The sequence below is a fragment of the Eurosta solidaginis genome, chromosome 1 (genome assembly GCF_040869045.1).
Source record: "Eurosta solidaginis isolate ZX-2024a chromosome 1, ASM4086904v1, whole genome shotgun sequence".
NCBI classification, from domain to species: Eukaryota; Metazoa; Arthropoda; class Insecta; order Diptera; family Tephritidae; genus Eurosta; species Eurosta solidaginis.
Window position 1 is genome coordinate 29,654,324 of NC_090319.1, and position 22,442 is coordinate 29,676,765.

Sequence of the window (22,442 nt, forward strand, 5' to 3'; positions counted from 1 at the left end):
TGCAATCCTCTGCTAAGTTCGAATCACTAAACTGTTGAATAAATAACTCCAATATTGAATAATGGAAAAATGGCCTTTATTAAAGTACTTCACAATAACACTTATACTTTGCTACTCGCTGGCTTAATAACTCATTGATTGCTCAACTCAAACTGAATTACATTTTACTCGCTTGTGCCGCTTTTATAGTTTACGCTGCATACGTCTAGGCTCTTCTATTTCCAGAACTTACCAACTATTTCGAGTGTTTATAGTTCTCATATAGTTTCTACTTGTTTACAATTTTCTACTTTTCAGCGTCTCTCAGATGTATGTGAGTTTGTAGTTTACAGTCTCTCGCACACACATAGGCGTATAAGTAAATGCATCTGTGTGCGACATCTCTCGGCTGCCTTATATATGTGTATACATGATTTGACTATTGACGTTAACATCGCTTAGCATCGCCTTAGTGATGGTATAGCTTAGGGATGCTAATATCCGTGACAGTATTTATTTCTTACTGAGTGGATTGTATTGGATTTTATTGTTTTAAGTTACATTCAAATACGATCAGTTCTTTTTATGGAGTTTTGTGTATTATTAAATTATTTACAATTTCTTTTAAAATTTTGAGGTTGATTTTTAAACTGTTTTTTTTTTTTAATTTCTTTCTTTTTTTTTGATATTTGAAAGTTTTTTGTGTTAATTTGTTTCTTCAATAGTTTATTGCACAATTTTAGTTTTTAATTAAATTTACATTTGTCTAAGTTTTCTGTTTTTTTTTTAATTAATTATATATATTTATATACAATTCTTATTATACAGGTAGAAACATTATGCACGATCAAGCAAATATAAAAAAGAATATTTAGTTTTTTTTTTACTTACATTACTTACACCATGTTTTAACTTATTTTTCTATAATTCAAGGTAACTTTTTTTATATTACAGTAACTAAACTATTAGCTTATTTCACGTTGATCATAGATTTAAATCTAACCCGGCCTTCAGGTGAAAGTTTTTTAGCCTACAACCATTTTTACTACCTTTATATTAAGTCCCTTTCATGTTTGTCCCCTCATTTCCATACGGATTTTTTACCCACGGAAAGGTCTTTTTCGGTAACTTTCCGTTGAGCTAGACACTTGATACTTAGAATATAGTTCAGATCTGAGACATTACAATGCAAATGAAAAAAAAAAAAAAATATCCGATAGGTGGCGCACGGATCGAGATATACATAAAATTAATTTTAAAATGGAAATTTTGCGATCGACTTTTAACTAACTTCTTGGTGATCCAGAGACTTGAAATTTAGCGCATTGTTTGCGAGTCGATGGCATTACAATTCGTGGAAAACAAAATGCCGCCAGGTGGCAGACGAATCGAGATAAACGAAAATCCCTGAAAAAACGCAGGGAATCTTGCGATCGATTTTTAAGTAACTTCCCAGTGAGCTGGAGACTTGAGACTTGGGCCGTGGGTGACAACGAAATATTTTATCAAAAAAATTCCGCTAGGTGGCGCATGGATCGAGATATTAGGAAAATTTATTTTAATTTGGGAATTTTTCCATCCATTTTTAACTAACTTCCCGGTCAGCGAGAGACTTGTAACTTAGCACATAGTTCAAGACTCGGTGACCATATAATTTACAGAAAACAAAGTTCGCTAGTTGGCGCGCTAAGTGAGATAACTAAAAATCCTTGAAAAACGAGGGGAATCTTGCAATAGATTTTTGAGTAACTTACCGGTGAGCTGCAGATATGAAGCTTGAAGCTTGATATGAAGTCAGAACCCGGTGACAATGCAATATTTTGTCAAAAAATTCCGCTAGGTGCCGCATGGATCGAGATATTAGGAAAATTTATTTTAATTTGGGAATCTTTCAATCCATTTTTAACTAACTTACCGGTTAACTAGATATTTGTAACTTAGCACATATTTCGAGACCCTGTGACAATATAATTTGCAGAAAACAAAGTTCCGCTAGGTGGCGCGCTAAGTGAGATAACTACAAATCCTTGAAAAACGAGGGGAATCTTGCAATCGATTTTTGATTAACTTCACTATTTAGAAGGTTAGGCCATACCTTCATGGCTAGCCTCCTGAGTGTTGCAGGCGTTGCAGAATTCCACCTCGTTGAAGGCTCAACTCCTTGCATACTTTTAGTCGTACGCGACTTTCACCAGATTCTTTTAGACTTTCAGGCGTATGCGAATTTCACTATGATTCTCAGCTGAGCAAATTAAGTAGCTGACGAACGAGGTGGAATTCTCCTGTTATGATCCGAGGTGGAATTCTGTTGTTTTCCCCAGCGTTGTCAGCGAAAATTCTACTAATTCTCTTAAATTTTGCTATTTTGAACAAATAAATAAAGATAAGAATTTTATCATAGGAAATACTTGAATTACTAATCAAAGTTGCAATTGCCTTTTTGTAGGCAGTACTGTTAAATATTCAAAATAAAAAGATGATACAAAAAAATTTAAGGACTACGTTTATATAAATGGATCAAAAAATTCAAGGAAATTTTTCCTTTAATACAGACATAGTCTTGTTGAATTTTGACTAAAAAACTTTAACAATAGCTCTTGTAAAAGATTTTTGGTATTTAAAATTATAATTGTAGAGCGTGTGTTTAAATTTTAAATAATCAATTAGTTAATCCCAAGTAAATGGTTTGTCTTAAATTGAAAGATTGCGGTCCACCTTAATAGTTTTGTATCCCAAAATTCTTTTATAAGAGTTTTTTTTGTCCATTTATATAAAGGTAGTCCTTAAAATTATTTTATCATCTTTTTATTTCTATTGCTACACCAAACATTTTTCAAATGTCATTGATTTACTCATATGTACAAATACTGTACTTAATCAATGGTGGTGGTCAATCACAAGAGAAAATAGATTTAGATTAAAAAAAAGGAAAAAAAAATTATTAAGAATGCCTATGCACATTTGGGTGAGATTTGGCCCATAAAAATTTATGGTATAAAAATATAGGCAAGTTGAAAATTTCGCTCCCATTTATGGCCAAACTGAAATTCTTAAGTATAAAAAACACCTAAACGAAATTCTTTTATAATACAAAAATAACTTTAGTTATTAGAGCGGGTAAAATCTGTCCTGAAAACTTGACGATAATACATACAACATCGACCATTAAAATAGTAGTGGCATTTTTTTTTTTTGCAAATTTCGTCTAAAAAATTCTTCTTTCTTTTTACTTGGAGCTTCCTGAACTTTCGTGAGTATGCAGATTTGTAAACCCATTAAGTTTAGTCCGACAATTTCTATAGAGCATTGATAGGATTTCAAAACTGCATGTTAAAAAATTAGAAATTAAAAAAAAAATTTAGCTGTAAATTTATTTTATGTTGGAATCATTTTCATTTATTCCTTGTCATAAATAATTAAAAAAATCGGGTTTGGTAAAAAGCAGCAAATGCCGTTGACGCAGGCATGCATTCGAAAACGATTGATTTTCCATTCCAATATATATTTTATACTTAGATTAATATTCATCAGGTTATAAAATCAAATTTGACCCCAAATCGAAAAATGGCACTTAAAATGACAATACGTGGAAACCTGCGCATCTTCGTACCAAGTATGTTTCAACATGTGTTCAATATTTAAGCTTACACTCATCAAGTCCTCAGGACAAAAATGATCACAGAACGAAAAAAAGCACTTAAATCGGCACAGCCCTATAACGTTATATGTCCAAATCCAATTCTATTACAAAAGGTCTCTTATATTCAACCCAAGTTCATCCATCACGTATCTAATATTTAACTTAACTTTAACACCAAAAAATGGCACTGAAGATGGTACAGCGACAAAACTGGTGTATTTCCAAATCGAATTTGTTAAACGATGACGAATATTTATTCCAATATATGTATTATGTACAAATGAATTTTTATGAGGTCTTTAGGTAAAATTTCAACTAGAAAGAAAAATGGCACTGAAGATGGCATAACTGCAAAAACGGTGTATTTCTTAATCAAATTTGGTTAGGGATGATGGTAATACTCTTTTCACACAAAAACTTAATGATCTCATTTCACCTTCTAATGAAATCGTAAATTTTTTGCTTTCACACAGAAGTACCTGCTCGATTAGTATGAAGGATGAAATGTCAAGCGAATACAATGACAATGCTATATGACCGACAATCATGGCGGAACGATACAAGGTGGCAGTATGGTGACATACCTGCATACATAAATAAGAATTCCATGTACTTTGTTTTTGTAAATTCGATGGAAAAATGTCAAAATCGTACTGCGTCGGATGTATCAAATCAAATAAAAAAAGGTTATAATCAGCTGTTCGATGCGGCCACCATGTATCGTTTCGCCATGCAGACAATGACATTTACGTTGACAAATGACATTTTTAAGCACTGAGCACACCAAAAACTAAGAAACTGAACGCCGCCAACAGTGTTGCATTGTGCTTTTGACTTCATTAGGCATTCGATTAGCTACTAATGAAATAATTATAGATTCGAATTTTGTAGGGAAGGTTGAGCTCAATAAGCGTCTTAATGTAGAAAACTGCCTTTATTATTCAATAAACCGTCTGTGTGAAAACAGTATAAATCATTCCAATTAATGTCTCGTAAATAAGCTAACGTTGGTGAGGTGTTCAGATCATAATTAACCTTGAATAAAAAATGGTACTGAAGATAGCGAAAAGACAAAACTGATTTATATTCACAGCTTATTTGATAAGGCATGTCAGAGAAAATATTCAGTATGAATAGATATATAATTTATGGCAACCGTTATGAGTTCTTTAAAAAAGCTTCCCTAAACTTAAGAAAGAATGATACAGAGTTAATAAAATATATATAAATATATATTGAATATGTAGCGCATATTTGAAAAATTTAACTGACACACATTAACATGTATAAGCCGTCTTATTATTCTAACGCAAGGGACATTTCCTTCAATCCCTTAGAAAATCAAAGTGTCGAAAAGTGGAGATTGCCAATACATTTCACTTGAATCTATAAGACCTTCTCTGTAAATTCACTCTTTAATCTATATGGGTAAAAAGGGCTTCGTACATTCCTTTCAATCCTTCTCGACGAAACTGAAGGAAATACATGCGTAGTTTACATTTGAGCGTATATCACCTATTAAAAATATGTGGGGAAATCCGCCAAACTTTGATTTTTTTGGAGAAAAAAATTTTTTTTGAAACATGGTATCACGCAAATATCTTTTTGTTAGGAACATTGACGGGTAAATTGGAGCCATAGTGCATCGCCGTTACTCGTCTTACATAATGCCTCAAAAAGATATAGTCAAAAGATCGAGCAATATATATATAAATTGAGGTGGCAATGTTCAATATACATTTATTTCAACACTTCTGTACCGATTATGTCGAAATTTTAACAAAATATGGAGATATACGCAGCTGTTAGCTATGTAAAATTTTTTTGATACATGATGCCCGCTTTTATAGATATCGATAAAAATATAAAACCGAATAACCGCCAAATATTTTTTATTGCAAAGTTTGCAAACCATTTATTTTAACACCTTTCTACCGATTCTTTTGAAACTTTAAAAACATATAGATATGTGAACGAAGTATGTTTAGGTAAATAAGTTTTAATACCCGGGATCCGGTTTTGGAGATATTGATAAAAATATAAACCCGGAAAACCTTAATTTTTTTTACTTATTTAAACACTTCTTATCCAATTGTTTTGAAATTTTATCAGGCTGTACATATCTATGTGGGGTATATTTAGGTAAAATTTTGTTGATACCCGAAACCCGGTTTTACAGATATCGACAAAGATATGAAACCGGGTAACCGTCAAATATTTCATACCCGCTTGTAGTATACCATCAATTGCCTCATCTTGGAATATTCACGCAAGGAAAGTTATTGATGCTTGTAGATGGGGCAAATATACGAAATTTTCGTCAAAAATTGGCAATCGTCAAAAACTGTAGAATTCTTTTTTTTTTTTTTTTAATTGTTGTACCAAATTTGTGTTTCTTTTCGTTTTTTCTTTACTTTTAAATAAAACCTGGATTGCCAATTTTTGTCGGAAATTTTGTATATTTGCCCCATGTACAAACATCAATAACTTTCCTTGCGTTAATATTCCAAGATGAGGCAATTAATGGTATACCAGTGTGGTGTAGAGAAAAAATTAACAAACGGGTATGAAGTGATAAAAGTAAAATTGTAGCTGTGCCCACAAAAAACATGCTCCTGAAAAAAATTTACGCAACCAAGTGCTTCCACTTTTCTGCCTCTACCTTCAAAACTGAAAGGGGCATATCGAATTTGAAGCCCCAGATATTTTTAGTCCCTGATAGGCTATTATCGTGCATAATCCAAATTTCAATACTCAGTTGCCTCAAAAATCTATAAGCAAAAAACTGTCAATATTGAAAAAGACAAAAAAAGTACCACTATTTTGATTGATGATAGTTTTGAGTATTGGAGGGGCACATTAATTTTGCTCATACTTTTAGAATCTCCGTCTCAAAAACAACATTCAGTTTAAATTCCATAGTGTTTCAGTGATGCCTCAAAATTGTATCGAAAAAATTCAAAAAAAAAAAAAAAATCAAGGGTATCGCTTGATAAAGTGTAAAAATCGACGTTTTTTACGATACGAAGTTCTAGAAAAACTTACTATCAACTTTCTTGATTTTTAAAATCATTAGATTGGATAGTCAAAAGGTCAAACTTAATGTCCTTGTATTTTTTTCTGGCCTTAAGTTTTTTGCTCGTGTGTAAAACCCGAGTATCCAAAAGAGTAAAAGTTTTTGGGATTTGCCCATGTGTTAGATCCAGGCTAACTTGTTCCATTAATAAACGTATTCTATGCACATTGGGCCTAAAACTTAGGAGGACATTTTATGCTGTGAGAGGATGTTTCAACATTCAATGTGTTCGAATGACTTCTATGGCATCAGCACGGCTTCTTATTAGCAGCTCAGACTACTCGACTTGCAGCTGTTATACCTACTGCCCTACCTACCAAAAGCAACATAATTATAACAACCTTAGATTCAATTTAATAAAGAAATAAGAATAAAAATAGTTTTAATTTGATCAGAATGTACAGAAGTGAACACGAAAAGCAGTGCAATTGCTACCAAATTTTTTTTATTCAGTTTTTTTTCGGTAATATGCGAAAAAAGTCAATGAATTTTGTTACTGAAAAAATGCAAATCAATCTAAAAATGTTTTTAAAAAAAAAATAGAGGAACTGAAAAAACATTTTCGAAAAAATTCGAAAATTCGATAAATTTTTTGAAGTTTCGAACTTTTGATTTAAAATTATTTTTGAGTATGTAGTTTTGTAGCCCAATCAATTTTAGTAAAGGTGGTAGGCCTCTCAAAATTCGTTTTGATTTATCGAAATTTGTTTTCAGAAATGTTCTTTATATTTTCTTCCTTAGGGGCGCATACCTTCACTTTTTATATGGAAAAAAATTCGAAACACACTTCAAAAAAAAAATTTTAAACGAAATTGATTGGGCTACAAAGCTGCATACTTAAAAAAAATCAGAATACTCTAAATTAAAAGTTCGAAGTTTTCGTAAGATTTTTTCGAAACTCCGAATATTCGATTTTTTTCGAAAACGATTTCGAATTTATTTTGCATAGTTTCAGTCAGAAAATCACAAGCTAACGAAAAACCAAAAAAAAAAAATTTGATTTGCGAAAAAAAATTCCACTGCTAGTTTCGTGCTCGCTGCTGCACGTGAGCATGTGCCAAAAAGTAATTCTTATTTAATTTAAAAGTTCATATCTACGCCTTAAATAGGTACTCACAAAAAAAAGTCAAAAAACTAAAATAAGACAATTTTCGTACTTTTGCTTCCTTCTAAACCTGAACTACGACCCCTATCTCTTCATTTATAAGTAAATTTAGTTTAGTTCTAAGTAGCAATTCTTTTCTTAAACTTACACTTAAACGCAACTCTCCTGTTGCGAAAACATTAACGGTGTTCTCACTGTTACGATTTCGCGTGAATAAGATTTTCCAATTGCCGAAAGACCCGACAGTGAATTACTCGGACTCGTCACTGCTGCTGTCGTCGTCGCGGAACCAAGACCGCTACTATTACTTGATACCAACAATTGACCGACAGTAGCTTGTTGTTGCTGCAATTGTTGTTGTTGTTGATGTTGTTGGTATGTGGGTGGCATTGGTAACGTACCATGATGATGATGATGATGATAAACATTACCACCTTGCACCACCGCTGCAGCTGCCATTAATTGTAGCATAGACGATGCAGATGAATTTTGCGATTGCTGTTGTTGTAATAGTTGTGGATGCTGGTGTTGTTGTTGCTGGTGGTGATGATGTGATGAATGTTGCTGTTGTTGTTGTTGATGATGATTATGCGGCAACGTATGATAGCCACCAGGATGTGAGGGCATCGTATACATTTGCACCGTACCAGGTGATACCGTTGATGGTGTACCCTGCGATGCCGGCGATGATATGCAAGGCGGGAATGTTGATACGGAATTAGAGGCGGAAGCCGAAGCAGACGATGAACATGCACCATTGCTACCAGCTGTCGCCGTCGCCCCCGTTGATTCTGTTGCTTTGTAATGATCGATTTGCGCATATATCGTTGGTTCTTCAAAGTAATCAAAGGATGTTTGTAGTTTTTGCTGTTGTTGTTGCGCTGCCGTTTGCGGCTTGTGCCGTTGTAATGTACTTGCACCAGCATTTGCTGGTATGCTGGGCAATAGTTTGCGTACATTGGAGCCGTGTGGTAGGGTGCCCGCCACATTCACCGAAATATTATTCGTATTTATGCCAGCACCTTGCAATAGCATACTGCTGCTACAATCGACTGAGATGGATTTTTTGGGCAGGCCACTGGTATTGGTGCCACCTACACCAACGCCGCCTGGTGCAAGTGACAATTCGGCATAGTGTAACTCGTCGTCCTGCAAAGAACAGAATAAAATTAAAAATTTTTAGTTGTTGCGTTAAAGATATATTTTTTTAAATTGAAGATTGTTCTACAACAAATATTGTACAGACAGTATAACCCCAAGTAGATGGGGGTGCTTTGAATATATCCGCAGTGAAGCCTGCCTGTCGTAAAATGCGTCATAAAATCTTTGCGGTGACAGTCAGTTAATATCTACCAGGGGATGCTAGTATCTGAGCGAGCTATTTTAATGTCCGGTATAGGACTGACCATATCCGTAAAACCCCTCAAACCTTCGAGATGTGTTCAATTGAATTCCTTGTTGAAAATCTGCTGTAATGTTACACTTTCAATGAAATATTGGAACTTTTCAGGATGATAGTCAAGAAGATCCGAAAAACATCTGTAATCTGAATTTGCATAGCGACTAATCAATAAAAATTACAATTACCCATAATCGGCCATCACTCTTTGGTCGAGATTTTTAAGGTCAAATGAGGTATCAAGTAACCTGAGGAGTTCAGCAATACGCCCACCAAATCTCTAGTTCACAACCAGACTTCTCCGAAGGCAGGCACAAGCTCTGAACGCTATGACCGTAGAAAAAGAAAACAAGATAACGCTGATGGCCTATCCTTAGCGGCAACCAGAAGATATGTCGGCAAGTGACCACACATCAAAATGAACATTGAGATGAAGTAGTTTTGGATATTAAACTTAGGTAGACCAAGCGAGTCCCCGTTAAAACTCATCGATTCGCTGATGGGTTGGATAAAGTGCAATGGTCACCCCAGAGATGAGATGTTAATGGTAAGTTCTATGAGACAAAAGGCTTCCCCACAGATGAGAACTACCCTTTACTGGCAAGCTTAAAAGTTGTAATTCCCTATAGTATATGCCATCATTTTGCAGTCGTACTCACGAAACTATATGAGCCACTGTGGTGTGGCGGTAGCCAGCTAGCTTACCATATCATAGGTCCTGGGTTTTCTTTAGAAAGTTTTTTCATTAAGAAAAAAACTTCCAAAGGAGACGGCAATGCAATGATTTTCCAAACACTCCGAATACATTTCCGTCATGAAATACATCTCAGTGGAAACTTTTCTGCCTACAGATGTCTCTCGGACTAGTTCCCATCCCACGTATGTATTTGTTGGAAAAATAAGAAAGTAGCACTTCGAAAACGGAAGAGAGGCTCGCACTCAATCTCCTCGGAGGTATAAAGCGCCCTGTGTTAGTTTTTTTCACGTGATCTACTTAAAATAAAAATGGTATTTTCATGTCTTCATTTGAGGAGATGTTAGGTAGTTTTTATAACTTGGAAAATATATGTGCCTAAAGTAGATAGCTTGGCCTCTGAACATACGATGTGAAAAACCCGAGGAACGCTGGTCATGATTTCAATCTTGGTGTTAGTTTGGGCATGTTCTTAGTATCAGGCCATTTAATGGATCATTGCTTACTTAGCCTATTACAAATATCCGCAGGCGAGGTAATCTTATCGAGCTCTTCAATCTGTAGTGTGACCGTTTGAGACTTCGATCCAATCTTTGCTTTAGACGTTTTTTTTCCATCTTTTGAGACCTTTTTGTTGTAGCTACAAATCTAATTTGCGTTTCTTCTTAAGGTCACCACAAGGCCTTTTTATTCGTTACAACTCCTCACCTTTCGTAGTATGTCAGCATGCTGCATATGCCTTGTTAACCAGGCTTAGAAGTAATGATTGCATCAGGCCAGGCTTTAATACTTTTTTTCTCACTCGCGTTTTTGGGTTTGACTACCTCCAATCTCCCGTATTTTGAGCTATCGCGTCTTGCTCCTGGTCTTGCTCTTGGGCTTGCTTTGCTCTTGGTCGTCGTGTTTCTTTCCAAGTTTGTCTTTGTTTGGGTCTTGGTCTTGGTGCTGCTTTTGTTCATGTTTTTAATCTTGCTCTTGGAGGTGTTGTTTCTTTCCTAGTTTGTCTTGGTCTGGGCCGTGGTCTTTATGCTGCTTGTGCTCATGCTTTCTTTCTTGCTCTTGGTCTTAGTCTTGCTCTTGGTCTTGGTCTTGCGTCTCCGTCTTATACCTTTCATTAAAGTGAAGATTCGGCGCTCACAATTTTTATCGCCAGTTATAACACCTTCGCGTCTGAGTTGCGGGTCATATAGGTACGTTTTAACTCGTTTAAATATAAAATTCAATTCCGGAGCAATTTATTATTGATCTTGAGATGGGATATCAAAATACGATCGACTACCTATGACTTGCTTGTTTGATATTGCATTAAAAAGTCAAAAGGCTACCTCAAAACCTTGTACTGTAATTTTTCATTTTTTCAGGATCCTTATCTTCATCATATTGTGGCGAATATTAGCATAACTATGCTTTTAGAAAATAATCACAACAACAAAAACAGCAAACAGCCAAACTTACATAGAAGGCGACAAACAATATCTCACATACACATATGTAGCCATCAGCTAAGAGCAGATATTAATACTCACACATACACACGCATATGGCTAGTAGAAAAGCATAAACTACAAATACACATGTATATAGCTGGTAACCAAGCATGAGATACAACTGTTCTCGAACACAATTTCGCGAAATGACTAGACCTTACGAGAAATGGGTGAACGAGAAAATCGAGAGTATAAAAGCAGCACCACCTGAGGAATCAGTAATCAGTTTGATTTAAACACGCTATTAATAGTTCAGCGATTCATACGAAATTCGCTACAATATTTTATCTTAAAAGCGCATATTGGAATATTTGTCTTTCATCAGCACCCTAAAATCTTAAGTAATTGGAACAATTTCCAAATCGGTTCTTGTACACACAGTAAACTAAACTCCCTTAGCACTTAATCATGTTGGAATCTGGTAATTGTATTCAAAACGTAATTAAAAAATTTTGCTTTTTTCTTATTTAACACTAATAAAGGCAAATTTATTTTGAATAGGTGACTAATTGCTACATTTTTTTAAATCAAAGTCTTATGCATAAGACTCGAACTTCAGGAAGTCAAAAATAAAGTTTTGCCAACGGTATGTAATTAAGATTCGAAACACAAACTCTAAGCTTAATAAATGCAAAATAATTCCACAAAGTTATTAAATATTCAATTTTCATTGTTTAACAAAGTAATTAAAACTTTTGGTCGATTGCCTACAAGAAAACATCCATGTACGAGAATGTTTACACACATAAATTTGGTTCAGTGTTTGTCATTTAAATCACAGGTACGTAAGTTGTACTCAGTGACGTGGCTAATGGAAGACTGACATAAAGTCAACGGGAATAACGTCAATTGAGATTATGAGCACGTCAAATGGCCACAAGGAAAAATGTAGTTATGACCATGATAAACGTTCGCCACGCCTAATTTTAAATGTTTACAATGTCAACGTTTTTAATATTATGACTATTCTGCTTTTCTGATATTGTCATAAATTCAACTCATATTTTATCACGTGGTCAAAAGGAAACTGTATTTGCTCCTCAACTTCGTATATGAAAATATGAACAACTGATGAGTTTTAAGTTATATGTTTTTTGTTATAGATCAGAGGCAGAAAGGTGCAAATGCGAGGAGCTTGAGCTGCTAGCGACCAGGAACAACGTCTGCAAATTTAACCAAAAAATTTGGCGACAGGTGGAAGGTTTTACGACCAGGGCAAACTTCAGGGGTGATAAACCTTATCCCGCATTCAATTGTGATGAATTAAATGTCTCCCAACCGATTATGAGGAAGTCAATAGTAATAAGTAGATTAAAGACATAATAACAACGAGACCGCGGGTGCTAATGGATTGCCTACGGAGCTGTTCAAATACGGAGGTGAGGAGTTAATAAGGCGCAAAAAAGGTAAGACGCTCAGTGTATTACTTTCATGTTCTAGAAAATATTAATTAAAAAAAGTATACCATTGAATTTCAAAAACTCTTGAAATTCTATTTAGAAATACGTAATTGAGCGAAAAAATATAAAACTAGGAAACTTGAACTAAGTTCAATCGACTAACGGAGCTTTATTTAAAAGCATATCAATTGAGAAAAAGTTTTAACTAAAATTTTTGCCATTGAATGTGAAAGTTTAAATTGCTGGCCTGCAGTGAGTTATACTTCAATTGCTAAAATATAATATTGTGTTTATTTTCTGAGGTATGCCAATTTTTATAAAAATATTGAGTTTTGTAATTTTAATTGAACAGGAATTAATTTTTAATATTATAGTGGGATGATGTTAAATTAAGTAAAATTTTTGAAATGTTTTGAATTCGTAAGACAAGCAATCTCGTTATCCGCGTTTATCCGCTCAAATTTTTATTTAAACTTGTTTGCTACTATTCGTAAAACTAAAATAGTATAACTTTAGCTGCAGGAAAACGCAGGTTTTCATGTAATATTTTGTTTCAGGAAATATGGCAATTTCAAAGGACGAACTTTTCGAGATTCGGTATAAGCAAAATAATGCAAAAGTCATTAGTCGAAAAGGGAAAAGTTGTCACCTTTGAGAAGAAACTATTCAAAAAAAGAGTTGGCTTTTGCAGCTGCTTCTAGCTTGAGGTTATCAAGTCAGCAGGATGCAGCATAAATGGTAGAAGCCATCACCAAAAATGCAGACGCAACTTAAATATAGCATGCCCTTACTCGTCCAGCATCAGTGATTGTTAAATATACTCCAGAAGAGGCAGTAGCTCTATACATAAATCGAAAGTTTACAGTTAAAACGTCTTTGGAAATACGATCTGGGGCTAAATAAAGTTATGCTGCCATTTATCCAGCCTATGAATTCCTAAGAAAAGAAAAAATTGCATGTTATCCCCCAAAAGAATCTATTCTTATAACTGATTTGTCCTCTTGAAGGAACAGAAAAAAAGATTGTTAAAGAGAGAAAAAAAAAGATTTAAAGAAGACATGGGGTTTTTAGTAGATGTTCCAAAACAAAGCTTTGGGACGACCAGTGATGACAACACAGCCAGACGTTTTTCCAATGCCCTTCAAATGCTGCGGAAATAACGGGAGTTGACGAAAATCTAATTAAGCGATTTGCTGTCATACTTCAAACAATGCCATGTGGATTCGCCGTTGACCACAAAAATGTTTGTAGATTTGTACCCATGGTATTAAATGCCATCGAGCATTCACAAAATTTTGATTCATGGGGCAGACATAATTAATAAAGCATTACTTCCAACAGGAAAGCTCTCAGAGGAAGCATTTGAAAATAGAAATAAATATTTTAAGAGCTAAAGGCAAAATATTATAACAAAGATAAATATACAATGGAAAATTTATTCAATATTTGTTTTTTGTCGTCGATCCCCTAATATACTCTATTTCAGAAAATAACTCAAATAAATTTAAGGCAAATTGGAGAAAGAAGTACTTATATTTTGATCAAGGCTCCGACATCTCAGACCTAGATGAAGAGTTCGACTCAAGCTTCAGCGATTGACATAACGTTATCGACTCAGATTTTTTTGATTTTGATTACATTTATTTAAGTTTATTGCAATTACTTATTACTACATAAAAAAATATGCTTTTCTTCACGATAATACGTTTTTTCTAATGAATTTTTTTAACTTTGGTATACCCTTTCTTAATTTAAATTTATTTAGCTCAATAAAATCTTAAAAAGTGGTGAAATAATAATAAATGTTTACAAATAATATATTTATTTGTATGTAAAAGCGTTAGTTGGTGAGTAGAGCTGGAAAAATTAATTATTTATTCCAACCGTGACTTTATATCAGATAGGTTGATGATATATCACACCGTGAGACGAGCGCATGCCTGACGATTGGAATTGAAATTTTCTTTGCCCAGCGAACAATAAGAAGGATTCTGCAAACTGCGCTAAAAATACCGCCAAATCAGCCTTCTTATAATCACGTATAAGTTCCTGTCAAGCGTGTTGTGTGAAATATTGAAGCCCACTTTGTATCGGCTGTTTGGATTTTATCAATGCGTCTTCCGACCTGGTAAATCTACCATCGACCAGATTTTTATCATACTCCAAATCTTGGAAAAACAAGTGAAATGGGAACTGACACACATCACCCCTTCATCGATTTTAAGGTTGCATTCGACACCAGGAAAAGCAGCTGCCGCTATGTCTGAATTTGGTTTGAAATTAAAACCCAACGGCTACGCTGGTTAGGCTATGCTATGTCAATCAGAGATTATGCTGCGGCTTAGAGAGTAATTATATCGGTACCAGATTATGATTTGGACGGATAAGGTGGAAAACGATTTAACTTCCTTTTGTGGGACCAATTGGCATCAGTAAGCTCAAAGAAAAGGCTCCGGCGCACCTTGTTGGAAGGCCATAATGGTGTAGACCAGTAAAAGATCTGAGTAAGAATTTAAAGAATGCCAGATTTAGGTGCTTTTTTAGAACTTGAATGCGTTTATGGGTTTTTCAGAATAAGTAGAGGTAGCCTTTATCGAGTCCCCAAAGTGGTTTGAAGAGGAAGAGTAATGGGGTCTTTTCAACGGAGCTAATGTCACTGGTATCGGACAGCCTCTTCAACCCACACAACCTATTCAACTGAAAACTTAATGGAAATTTGAAATACAGAAACGTGCGATTTTTTGTATTCCTGATTTCCTCTGTGGCACTTTTTTCCTTTATTATTTTTTTTTAATTACAGAGAAAAATCTGCTTCTAAATTGGTCTGCCTATTTTTTTGGAAAATTAGAAATAAATTGACCTTATATCCATCTTAAGTAGTCATAAGTAAATTGCTCCTTTGGCCGTTAACATTACGTCGCCCCACCGTTGCACTCTTGGTTAACGCCTAATATTGGTATACTTCCTTTAATACAATTTTTCTTATGTTATAACTAAGTTCTACTACTTTTTTACTAACCCAACCACTACTTCTTTTCAAACCTACTACCAAATACATTTTTCAGATTCAACCGCTGCACAGTGTTTCGTGTAGAACAAGCTAGCTGGACAAAAACAAAGTTCTTATTCCAAGAAAAGTGTAATGAGAAATGAAAGAAAAAAAACAAGATAACGGGATTTTTGCTTTTTTTTGATATTTTTGTTCATATACATATATTAAGTAATTGAAGTAAGAAGCAAGAGTGGCCGTAAAATGCATTGATTAATTTGCAAAATTCTTGTTGAATAATAAGCTCTATATTTCTTTTAAGTGAACACTTTTATATAATTTTTTGATGGATTCTAAGCACGAAGGTAAGTAAAATTTTTAATAGTAATTCTTTCGCAATTAGAGTATTTTCAATATATTTAACATTCCGTTATTAAGAAGAAAAGGTATTTTGTCTCTATATTTTTAAATTTAGGGACAAAAAAGTTACATACATCCGCGGACATCCGGGCTAAATTTTACATATGTTATAGTCGCAAGTATTCCCTAATAGCCGAAAAAAAAAACCATTGCGAATTCTTTGCACATCTATTTTTAATTTTTTTTTTTTGTAGATTTAGTTATCTCTATATATAAAATAGGACGTATGTACGTACCAGCTCCGACGAGATATTTGAACCTTTAAAGCTGATCTACAAACGGCAAAACCAATTCCCAGGTACAGGGAAGAAACACGTAGCCATAAAACACACAAAAATAAACGCGAAAGGTCAACAAGAGCACACCAAAAGCAAAAAGGCGAAGATCACTGACTTCAACCTGCCACAACCTACCGCACCAGTCACCAAGGCATAAAAACAGGTACATACAAAGCAATCCTAATGCAGGTATAACCACACGGGACGCTACACAAAACAACCCCATTTGGTAGCATCTACGCCAATACCTGAATGTAATATAAATACTGCACAACTGATAACAAATCAGAACGATCAACGACACTTAAGATGGCAGCACAACAATCATCAACAATTCACCTTGTCGGAAAATCAACAACACAAAGCAGTTTAGTTACAACGGTACCAAGAACGGAGTTTTTTGACATTTGGGTTTAGCATTCGAAGGAAACCAGATATAAAGAATTATTGAGTTTTGTTTTACTTAAGTACGATTTCAGCGAAGCAGCCGAATATTTGAAATTTGACAAAAAGTTGAAGCTTACAAATATCGGCATATTCGTCGAAGCTGGATCAAAAGTGGAACACTTCTGGAAGACATAAGGAGCGATTTTTGAATAAAAACTCGGAGTGGCTTTCGGGTCCAAACATTTACAATAACGGTGGATTCAAAGTTGCCATCAGACCAAACAACCACTTCTTCAGGTAACCCCGGCCCCGGAAGACGAAAGAAGGACTTTGTTAGCTGCAGTGAAAAAACAAAACGGCATCGAGTGGATGACCTCTTGCAATCTAGAAGTCCTGGTGAGTTACTTTATGCGGCAGAAGTATCAACGCGTATGTCCGGCAACAGAAATGTTGCTAACATTATAAAGAAATCACAGGAAACCACTCAAATATCCGGCAAAAAGATGACATGTGAGCCAGATGCAAGATGCTTGAGCAATGTAGAAGCTTTAGCATACTACGTAGATAGCGCAAGTCGACGACTCATGGGTACAAAACGACTCAGAAATGGAGCATCAAGACAGGCCATAAGGTTTATCCATCATTTTACAGTCTAAGAAAAGCTAAGGAAGAATGCTATCCAAATATAATTGATGTGGGTGAAACACGTGCTGAAATTAAAGTCCATTCCGTATTAGATAAAACTGTTGAGCGTTTAGTTTTAGTAAGTCAAGAAGTTTTTGTTAGTTTATTACCTACAAACTTGACGTATACTTTTATCAGGAAGTGGGGTTGCGATGGAAGCTCTGGCCATAGCACATATAAGCAAAAGTTTACATGCAGTTCTGACACTGATGAGTTTTTGTTTATATTTTCTTTCGTTCCTCTTCAATTACAGGATGAAAAAGGTAACATTGTTTGGCAGAATCTTCGACCTTCTTCTACCATGTATTGTCGTCCAATTAAATTTATTTTTTCTAAAGAAACAAAAGATTTTATTGTTTTTGAAACGAACAAAGTTTTAGAGGAGATAAATGCGTTGTTGCCAACAAAGTACATGCTCGAACAATACGAAGTTTCCGTAAATCACAATATGCTTTTAACAATGATTGACGGAAAAGTTTGCAATGCTTTGACTGAAACTTCTTCCGCACAAAAGTGTTATATTTGTGGTGCCACTCCAAAAGATATGAATAATGAATTACGGGACTTTACGCCTCACCGAGATAATCTTGGTTTTGGTTTGTCTACTCTCCATGCATGGATAAGATGTTTTGAATGCTTGCTTCACATAAGTTATCGCCTCTAAGTAAAAAAATGGCAGCTTAGGAATGAGGCAGATAAAGAGAGTGTAAAGCTACGTTCCAACGAAATCCAGAATAAATTTAAAAGTGTACTTGGATTGATAGTAGATAAACCAAAACCAGGTTCCGGCAATACCAATGACGGCAACACTGCTCGTAGGTTTTTCGAAAATTCTGAGGCAAGTGCTGAGATTACGGGATTGGATGTAACTCATCAAAATATTCGACACTCTCCTTCGCGTATTAGCATCTGGGTACAATATAAATATCCAAAGATTTGAAAAATTTGCGGTCGAGATTAAAAAACTATACATAGATCTCTATCCATGGTTTAACATGCCTGTTACAGTTCATAAAATCTTAGTGAATAGTACTGATATTATAAAATCAGCAATTTTACCTATGGACTGACTTCGGAAGTCTTAAATTTACTGTCCCCCGATAATGTTGAGGAGTCAATAAATACCCCAGTTGTTTCAAGCTTTCATAGTAGTGTTGCTGATGCTCATAACTATTCCACAAGTAACTCATCGAATGAAAGTGATGATAGCGAATAATAACATAATTATAAAAGATAACCTACCCTATAGCTTTTTGTTGGATCAGGTTTTATTTAATTTAAATCTATTGTTTTTTCTACGTTGTATGATACTTTACTTTTAAGTTTTTGTAATAAGTAATTTTCACATAATTAATTAAATTATTTACATTGTTATTATTATTATTGTAATTCTCTTTTACATTCCTGACTGGTACTAAAAAATAATTTTGTAAAAATTGCAGTGCCAGGATAAATACTCAAATAAATACAAAATATGTATGTGCTTACCTACAGTCTCTCACATAAATAAGTAGACACCCCTTTTTGGACAATTCTTACAATTTTCGCTTTCGCAAATTTATTTTAACTTATTTCCCATAAGAAAATTTGTCACGATCTATAAAAAAAACTAAATTATATTTAAAAAATGTTTGAAAAATTCGACGAATTTTCATAAAAAATTTTAATTTTTTTTTTACGAATTTTTTGAATTTTTTAGAGTAATGAGATTTTTAGTCCATTCAATTTAAGTACAATAAAGTAATATTCTTAAGTCCTTTAAATTTTTTTGGATCTATGTCACTTATTCACATGAGTTACTGTATATGAAATAAGCAAATGTATGCATATGAAGTAAAATTTTGAAAAAAAAATAAATAAAAAAAGAACATATGGCTGAAAAAAATGACGTAGTTGTAATGAATGACTGCATATGAAACGGAAAATCTCATAAAATAATTTTGTCCAGCTAGCTTGTTCTACACGAAACACTGTGCGCTGCCGTCAAATATTAATATAAAATATGACAGTTTTGGTTTGGCCACCACTTTTTTAGTTGTATATGTATGCTATGAGGTGACAAGTTATCGCCAGAACGACAGGATCGTTAGTCTACCAACAACATTGCCCTAACCATAGTACAGGTTTACAAGTATGATATGTATGAGAAGGAAACAATTCCTTTCTCTTTCTAACACACTGCCGTTTGACACTTCGGTCAGTGTCAAACTATTGTGGAACTCAGTGGAACCTGAGTGGAATAGGTTTGACACTGAATGAAGTGTCAAAATTACCGGGGTTGCTGTCATGGAAAGCGATGCAGGGAAACAAAAAAGGAGCGGAATATCAGATATGGGTTGCTGTGATGGTAACTTTTTTTGAACGAATTTAATATAAAAATGTAGTGCACCTATATGGGTCCTACAGAAAATTATACAAAAATCTTGAATTGGGGTATCTGAGGACGAGTAGTTATTCCAGCATTAGGAATACAAACGCGGGTGCTAAGTTCTTCTACCCGTTTAAAAGTTCTCCGCGAAAAACAGTTTGAAGCCGTCGTCGACTGCAATAACCCGTCCAAAAATGTGGAAAGAGAAATGAAAAGACGCGTTTTGTCTTGTTATCAATAGTTCGAACGAGAACAAATATTCGAATTATTGGAAGCGATGCAAATACGCGTCTATTAGTACCTCCCCCGACAGTTTTGGTCGTGTTTTAGCAATCGTCCCCGGTAATAAAGTATCACAATTTGTTTTTTAAAATTACCCAAAACATGGATTTTAAAGAGAGATGAACTTTAGCTCGTTTGAAAGTATATAAGGATATTTCTTTGTAATTTTACGAGAAAAATTTTACCCAGTTTTCGTTAACAGCTACTACCCTTTTCTTGGACCTAAGAAGTGCAACAGTGCCAAATAGCATCCACAAAAAAAACGAACAAGAACAAGCATTTGAGTGTGGCTGTGTATGTGCGTGCTGCTACATATCATACTTGTAGGCCTTTACAATGAACTAAACCACTACCAATAAGATGATTTTAATTTTACTCACATAGCCACAGTTTGAAATTTGGCGACCTCATACACAATAACAAATTCTGAGTCGGGAGGATTCAAGAAAAGGCAGCGGCGTCTCTGCCTACTTTATATAAACATACGTGTATACGTATATAACTCACCTTATTACTTTGATACATGCCAAGTTCGTCTGTTTGTGGTTTACAGCTGATTTCCACTTCACTTGTTGTTGACAGATGGCCAGATGGTGTTTGTGTTGCTGATTTCTGTTTATATTCGCCATCGACTGAAATGAGAGAAACAAATATTTGGATTATTGAAGCGTAATATTGAACAAAATTTTGACAGAGAGAGATTGTTGTTATTCGGTCGAGTATTTATGTATGTGTGTGTGATTTCATGCATAAATTTACGAAGTCAGCCATTAAATGAAAAAAATTTTAGATCTTATTAGTAAACTCTTTCAATTTTGACATTAAACAGCTTCAGCTATATTTAGAAGAAAATGTGAGTACTGTGTATGAATGTAACAAATATACATATTTGTACATATTAGAGGTTTACGCCGATCACTTTGTCGGCGGCGGCGGCGCGCCGGCGTACGCCGGTGTTCTTACTTTAAAAGCTTGATTTTTCTATTTAAAAAAATTATATTTAGGAAAGGTTTTGTTTATATGTATTTAAGGAAATCAAAGTGTTGGCCATATCGGAAAGATCCGGGATTTTTGCATCAAAATCTCGCAGACCGTTCAAACATTTTCAGGAGTAGCTCCTTGCGAAGGGATTGTCCCTCGTTCGCATGCTCCAGAGAGGCTTCGAACCTAACCCCGGTCTTTGGAATTTGTACTGCTGCGTCTGCTGAAAATAAATAGAGATGCATAAAATAGTCACACTTTTGCCTGTATATCTCGTGCAAAGCGTAGTTTCACCTAGGGTTAACTCCTAATAATCGTCGCGAACAAAATTTCTTTAAATCATTTGTCGCTCGTTGGCGGTCATGCATAGAGGCGACTTAGGGTTGCTATGAATGGTCTATTAATACTCATGACTATCGTGGCACAGGGCGCCTCAAGTTTTTTCGGCTGTTTTTAGGAGCTACAATTTCCGATGTGCGAACAGTAGGAATGCCTACCACCAGTCGCTACCACGTCTCCTGAGCCTCACACCATATGCCAGTACAGAAGCTATAGTACTGCGACTTCGAACTCATACCTTCGTTGACGTGACTTTCCTATAAGCTCTAGGTGTAGCTCCGAAGACTTTCCAACGGATGCTTTTGTCGCGCTATGCTGCCGAGCTACACCTTGAAACGCTAGGGAGTGACTATTCGGTCAAAGATGCCGCCCTCGAAATCATAAGCAGTCTAAGTGGATGTCATTGCGACATGGGTGAAAATCGTATAATCCTCGGCGCATCTACATAATTAAAATTCTACAAGGACCCTGTATAAAATTTTTAAAATGTAGACCAAATATTGCAGACGTTTGTGTTCACAACATTGATTTCAATAGTCTTCGTTAAATTTAGAATGAAAGTCGACGGATTTTAAGTTGAAAGTTGTTAACTACTGTTTTCCGGCCTTACGATATAGGAGCTCATTATGGATGACCGCGTAGCTTCAGTTTTCAGACAAGTTCGACTGTCCACTACGTTAGGGTGGTATCACACATGGTCATTAGTTGCACTATCTTGGGAAAGCTTTTGCTTCACCACTTTGAGTGTTCTTGCGAAGGACAAAGCCTCACCGGGTAGATATATGTGCCTACGTATTCACAATTGTAAAAGGAGCCGTAACGTGTAGGTGATATTTAAACTTGGTTGATAGGCTATAATCAATGTGATTCAATCCAAGGGACTAGTTTTGGATAGGGCCGCCAACTTTAGGAAATGTCAAACCGGGAGGCTTGG

At 35.0% G+C, this 22,442-nt stretch overlaps 1 protein-coding gene across 11 annotated transcripts in view; it reads right to left on the bottom strand.

Annotated features, from left to right (window-relative positions):
• Nucleotides 1-7,743: 7,743 nt before the first annotated feature.
• Nucleotides 7,744-22,442, bottom strand: part of side-VI (sidestep VI) — a 592,575-nt gene continuing 577,876 nt past the window's right edge. For all 11 annotated transcript variants that reach the window (XM_067783988.1, XM_067784020.1, XM_067784031.1 and 8 more), the window contains 2 exons: nucleotides 20,696-20,820; nucleotides 7,744-8,949 (listed from right to left, as the gene is read on the bottom strand). In XM_067783988.1, coding sequence (XP_067640089.1) covers nucleotides 7,951-8,949; nucleotides 20,696-20,820 — 1,124 coding nt within the window. In that variant the 3' untranslated portion in view covers nucleotides 7,744-7,950. The remainder of the gene's footprint in view (nucleotides 8,950-20,695; nucleotides 20,821-22,442) is intronic.